This window comes from Chiloscyllium plagiosum, chromosome 13, assembly GCF_004010195.1.
Source record: "Chiloscyllium plagiosum isolate BGI_BamShark_2017 chromosome 13, ASM401019v2, whole genome shotgun sequence".
In the NCBI taxonomy this organism is placed as follows: domain Eukaryota; kingdom Metazoa; phylum Chordata; class Chondrichthyes; order Orectolobiformes; family Hemiscylliidae; genus Chiloscyllium; species Chiloscyllium plagiosum.
Window position 1 is genome coordinate 83,514,489 of NC_057722.1, and position 6,030 is coordinate 83,520,518.

At 40.5% G+C, this 6,030-nt stretch overlaps 1 protein-coding gene across 8 annotated transcripts in view; it reads left to right on the top strand.

Moving 5' to 3' along the window:
* Positions 1 to 4,929, top strand: part of mecom (MDS1 and EVI1 complex locus) — a 1,133,356-nt gene extending 1,128,427 nt beyond the window's left edge. For all 8 annotated transcript variants that reach the window (XM_043702874.1, XM_043702878.1, XM_043702875.1 and 5 more), the window contains one exon: positions 3,478 to 4,929. In XM_043702874.1, coding sequence (XP_043558809.1) covers positions 3,478 to 3,612 — 135 coding nt within the window. In that variant the 3' untranslated portion in view covers positions 3,613 to 4,929. The remainder of the gene's footprint in view (positions 1 to 3,477) is intronic.
* Positions 4,930 to 6,030: the final 1,101 nt, after the last annotated feature.

Genomic DNA, 6,030 nt, shown 5'->3' on the forward strand with positions numbered 1-6,030 from the left:
TGTCATCTGCAAACTTACTAACTGTACCTCTTATGCTCACATCCAAATCATTTATGTAAACGACAAAAAGTAGAGGACCCAGCACCGATCCTTGTGGGACTCGACTGGTCACAGGCCTCCAGTCTGAAAAACAACCCTCCACTACTTTTGAGCCAGTTCTGGATCCAAATGGCTAGTTCTCCCTGTATTCCGTGAGATCTAACCTTGCGAATCAGTCTCCAATGGGGAACCTTGTCGAACGCCTTACTGAAGTCCATATAGATCACATCTACTGCTCTGCCCTCATCAATTTTCTTTGTTACTTCTTCAAAAAACTCAATCAAGTTTGTGAGACATGATTTCTCACACACAAAGCCAAGTTGACTATCTCGAATCATTCCTTGCCTTTCCAAATACCTGTACATCCTGTCCCTCAGGATTTCCTCCAACAACTTGCCCACCACCGAGGCCAGGCTCACTGGTCTATAGTTCCCTGGCTTGTCTTTACTGCCCTTCTTAAACAGTGGGACCACGTTAGCCAACCTCCAGTCTTCCAGCACCTAACCTGTGACTATCGATGATACAAATATCTCAGCAAGAGGCCCAGCAATCACTTCTCTAGCTTCCCACAGAGTTCTCGGGTACACCTGATCAGGTCGTGGGGATTTATCCACCTTTATGCGTTCCAAGACATCCAGCACTTAATCCTCTGTAATATGGACATTTTGCAAGATGTCATCATCTCTTTCCCTACAGTCTGTATCTTCCATATCCTTTTCCACAGTAAATACTGATGCAAAATACTCGTATAGTATCTCCTCCATTTTCTGTAGCTCCACACAAAGGCCACCTTGCTGATCTTTGAGGGGCCCTATTCTCTCCCTAGTTACCCTTTTGTCCTTAATGTATTTGTAAAAACCGTTTGGATTCTCCTTTATTCTATTTGCCAAAGCTATCTCATGTCCCCTTTTTGCCCTCCTGATTTCCCTCTTAAGTATACTCCTACTGCCTTTATACACTTCTAAGGATTCACTCGATCTATCCTGTCTATACCTTACGTATGCTTCCTTTTTTTTCTTAACCAAACCCTCAATTTGTTTAATCATCCAGCATTCCCTATACCTACCAGCCTTTCCTTCCACCCTGACAGGAATATACTTTCTCTGAATTCTCGTTATCTCATTTCTGAAGGCTTCCCATTTTCCCCCCGTTATCCCTGATCGGCCCAACTTTCTCCCTGATCATTCTCTTACTCCTCACGTATGAGTAAAACGCCTTTGGATTCTCTCTAATCCCTCTTGCCAAGCCTATTTTGCGCCCCCTCCTGGCTCTCCTCAGTCCATTTCTAAGGTCCTTTCTAGCAAGCCTGTAATCCTCTAAAGATGTGCTAGATCCTTGCTTCCTCCACCTTACGTAAGCTGCCTTCTTCCTTTTGATGAGAAGCTCCTCTGTTCTCATCATCCAAGGTTCCTTAATCTTACCCCTTCTTACCTGTCTCAGAGGAACAAATTCATGCATCACGCACAACAACTGCTCCTTAAACAGTTTCCACATGTCTGCTGTGCCCTTTCTGTGGAACAATTGCTCCCAGTCTGTACTTCCCAACTCCTGTCTGATAGTGTCATAATTTCCTTTTCTCCAATTAAATATCATCCCTTAGTAACTGCTCCTTTCACTCTCTAAGCTTATGCTAAATGTGAAGCAGTTGTGAGCACTGTCACCAAAGTGCTCTCCCACCGCAAGATCTGACACCTGTCCTGGCACGTTGCCGAGCACCAAATCCAAAATGGCCTCTCCCCTCATCGGTCTGGCTACGTACTGAGTAAGGAAACCCTCCTGAACACACCTGACAAAAACAGCTCCATCCAAACCATCTGCACTTAGGAGGTTCCAGTCGATATTGGGAAAGTTGAAATCACCCATAACAACAACCCTGCTACTTCTGCATTTTTCCAGAATCTGCCCCCCTATGAGATCTTCAATTTCTCTACTGCTATTAGGGGGTCTGTAGAAAACCCCAATGCGATGGCTGTTCCCTTGCTGTTCCTAACTCCCACCCATACTGACTCAGTAGACAAACCTTCCTCAGCAACCTTCGTTTCTGTAGCTGTGATGCACTCTCTGATTAGCAATGCTACATCCCCTCCTCTTTTTCCACCCTCCCTGTTCTTTTTAAATGTTCTAAACCTTAGAACATCAGGCAACCATTCCTGCCCCTGTGAAACCCATGTCTCCGTTACAGAATTATAGAATAACATAGCAGAGGAGGCCCTTCAGTCCATCAAGTCTGCACAGATTAACATCTACACTGGTCTCACTTTCCAGTACTTGGTCCATAATCTTGAATGTTTTGGCATTCCAAGTACTCATCAAAGTGCTTTTAAAGGAACTTCAAACTGATTTAAAAAGGAACCAAGTTCTGCATCTGAGATAACCTGCAAGGCTATGGACCAGATACTGGTAAGTGGGATTATTCATTTGGTGCAGATGTGATGGATTGAATGGCTTCTTTCTGTGCTGTAATGTTTTTGGTTCCACAGTTCCATAGTCCAAGCTTATAAGACCCCTGATTCTAACATAAATTAGTCCAACTACACAGCATCCATTTGGAATGAGCTTAATTAATAGAGTAAGGAAGAATCAGCTAGATTGATTGCGTCTGCTCAACACAAAATATGCAACTTATTTTCCTGCCCAGTTTTGATTGAGAAACACAGGTAGCAAAAAATGCCAGGTGTGTCCCTCAGGAGGGAGAGTCTTGACCAAGGCCTGCGAGACAATTCAACCAGAGCAGATACTCCAGCAAGTCTTAATGCTGTCGTAGTCTGGTTACCTCTAACTTTAACCCTAATCCCAACCCTAACCTAACCTAAGGTAAGGTAGGATCAGACCATTAATCAAATAAATTGGGATCTGAGGAAGGGGCATTCGACCTGAAACATTAACTCTGATTTCTCTTCATAGATGCTGCCAGACCTGCTGTGTTTTTTCCAGAAAGTTCTGTTTTTGTTTGGAGGTGACCTTCCTAACTTGTATGACCATGGGATTAAATCTTTAGGTCTAATACTGCAACTGAATTCGCAATTCCCATTTTCTGACAGCACCCTAAGAAATCTGCACAATAAACACCCACTAAAAACTTTAAGAAAGCTGTAGCTCATTGATTTTGAAAAAAATACTGAATATTTTCCGAATTTTGATCCTGACACCATGCCACATGCTGTTTTTCAAGTTGTTGATTACAGTTGTAACTGCTAGATCAATATTCTTGTGAAGCAACTTGTGTTGCTTTACTACGTTTAACATTATGTAAGTAATTGTAAATCAGGCCAGACTTAAAATTTGAGCAAATGGGGTATAGGTACAAGGAAGACAAAACAATTGAAATAAGCAGAAAACTAATAAGTAACTAAAGTTTATTTGAAATGTCATATGATCCCCATTCAAATAAATATTCCTTTCCTGATTCTCATCCCTTTTCTTTCCTTCTTTTTACAGGCGTATGCCATGATGCTTTCTTTGTCCGATAAAGAATCTATCCATTCTGGATCTCACAATGCCCCCAACATCTGGCACAGCATGCCAAGAACAGCGACAGAGCCAAGCACTCTCCAGTCTATGAGCCATGTATGACACTTTGCAATAACCAGATGGGACCAAGTCCAACGTCATACATAGCATGACATTTCTCTGTTTTATTCATTTTTATCCTTTCCTTTGTGTCTATTTATAGAGAGAGACTCCTGAGCAGAATGCCTTAGAAATCTGCTGGGTCACCCCAATCGGAATTTTGTGACCTTAAACTGACAGTTTTAAAAAAATGAAATTGTATTTATTCTCCTAGTATTTTGTTTTGCACAGCGAAGGCAGCTGCGTTGTTGTGAGGATCATTGCGACACAAAGTAGAAACTGGGAGCTCACGCCTCAATGGCACAAGAGAGCGTCTTCCATTGAACTCACTGGGAGAGGGTTTGACGATTTTCAATTTATTCTAGCACTCGATTTATTGAAGATTAAATCATTTGTATAAAATTCATTTGATGGGTGAGAGGGGAGATTGGGTGACATTGGCTCTTCCTGTATAAATTGCTATCTGCATTACTTTGTGTTCTTTTAAGCACAAATCAAATTTTTTTGCTTTTTTTTGTAAAATTAAAACAATTCAAAGCTAACTTCATAGGATAAAGATACCAGTTCCTCACTGAAGACCAACAATCTGCTTTCACAAAGAAATGTTTTTCTCCCCACAATTTTTTCAAATTAACTTTAATTTTAGACAATCATTTTTTATAACTTTTTATTAAGTGTGTGTAGCACTGTGCTATTTATTTGTCTGTTTAACAATCTCGCACTGTTCAGTCCACATGCAAGCATACACAAGTGCTCACAGGTGCTTTAGAACACAGGTTGAGATCTATGATTCTGAATTTGGGTTAGGGAGGAATTGGGAAGGGAGGGGAGACAATGGATATACACGAGTGCCAAATAGTGTTGTTAAAAAAACAAAAAAAAACAATCTTATGCGTTTAAATGAATCTGCCTAATGAATAGACTTTACTTAGTTTGTTTTGTTTAATACAATGAGCTGATTCGATTGTATAAGCAGTTATGATTCCTTCATTACAGCATGATTCTTCTAATTAGACCTGTACCTGATATTTTAAGCTGTTTGTCTGCTTGTGTGGTGTTTTGTTCCAGTAATCCTATTCAGTGGCAGCAATTAAGGTATAAATGTGCCAAACTTAAGTTTTAAAAAACAAAAAAACAGATTGTATTTCTTTTATTTCGCCAGTGATGGCGGATCAAATTTGTCTTTTTTTTGTTTATATCTGATTTTGAATAGCCAGCAAGTTGAGGTACTTTCTCTAAATGCTTTGTACAATGTATCTGTTATGCATTTAAATAAAAATATAATGAGAAGAACAGCTAATAAAAATAAAAGCAAACCTAATGCCTGTTGGTGCCTATGTGTTCATCCCTCTGAGCTTTTTATGTGTTGTAAGAGTTTTCAAGGCATCTTGTGGCAATGAGTAAGAGTATAACAGTGTCTGAAGTGTGTATGTCACAGTCTAATCTCCTGAGGTTCCAGGTGACTGTCCATATTGGATAGCAATTTGCAGAGACAGGTTAGAGGAAGTAGGGGAGCAGGATTGGGGTGCTCAGTAGTCCCAGCTTTTACTGGACAGATTCATACCCAAGGAAGTTGTGCTAAAGTATTTAAATACCTACTGGGATCTCCTCTCCTAGGAAATACTGTATAATGTTTTCAAAGGGCTGCATTACAGATCAATTGCAAAGATTATTGCAGAAAATCTATAGTTTATGGAATAAAGGGAGCATAGCAACATGGATACAGAATTGGCTGAGGGATAGGAAACAGCGTAATAATCGATGGATACTTTTTTGGGCTGGGGGACAATTTCTTTGGAGTTCCCCAGGGATTAATGTTGAAATCCTTGCTTTTCATGTCTTATTAGAGATCTAGATGTTGATGTGCAGGGCACAATTTCAAAGATTATTAATGGTTTGAAGCTTGAAAGTATTGTAAACTGTGAAAATGTCAGAAATTCAAAAGGACTCTTGTGGAGCAGTGGTAGTGGCCTTAACCACCTGAGCCAGGAGACCCCGACTCAAGTCCCACCTCCTCCAGAGGTGCGTCATAGATCTCTGAGTAGACTGATTAGGAAAATACATATAAATTCAAAAGAACATTGACAAATTGGTGGAGTTGCTGGAAAGATGGCAGGTAAAATTCAGTACAGAGAAGGTGATCTAGGAATAGCATAGAAAGGCAATTAAAAAATAAGGAATACAATTCTAGAGGGAGTGCTGTGCAGAGGGACCTGGGTATAAATGTGCACAAATTATTGGAGGTAATAGGACAGTTCATAAAGTATGCAGTGTGTTGAGCTTTATTAACAGGGCCATGGAGTATAAGAGCAAGGAGGTTATGCTAATTTTATGCAAGACACTTATTGGAATATTGTGGCTCAGTGGTTAGTACTGCTGCCTCACATTGCCAGAGAGGGGTTCAATTCCTGCCTCGGACGA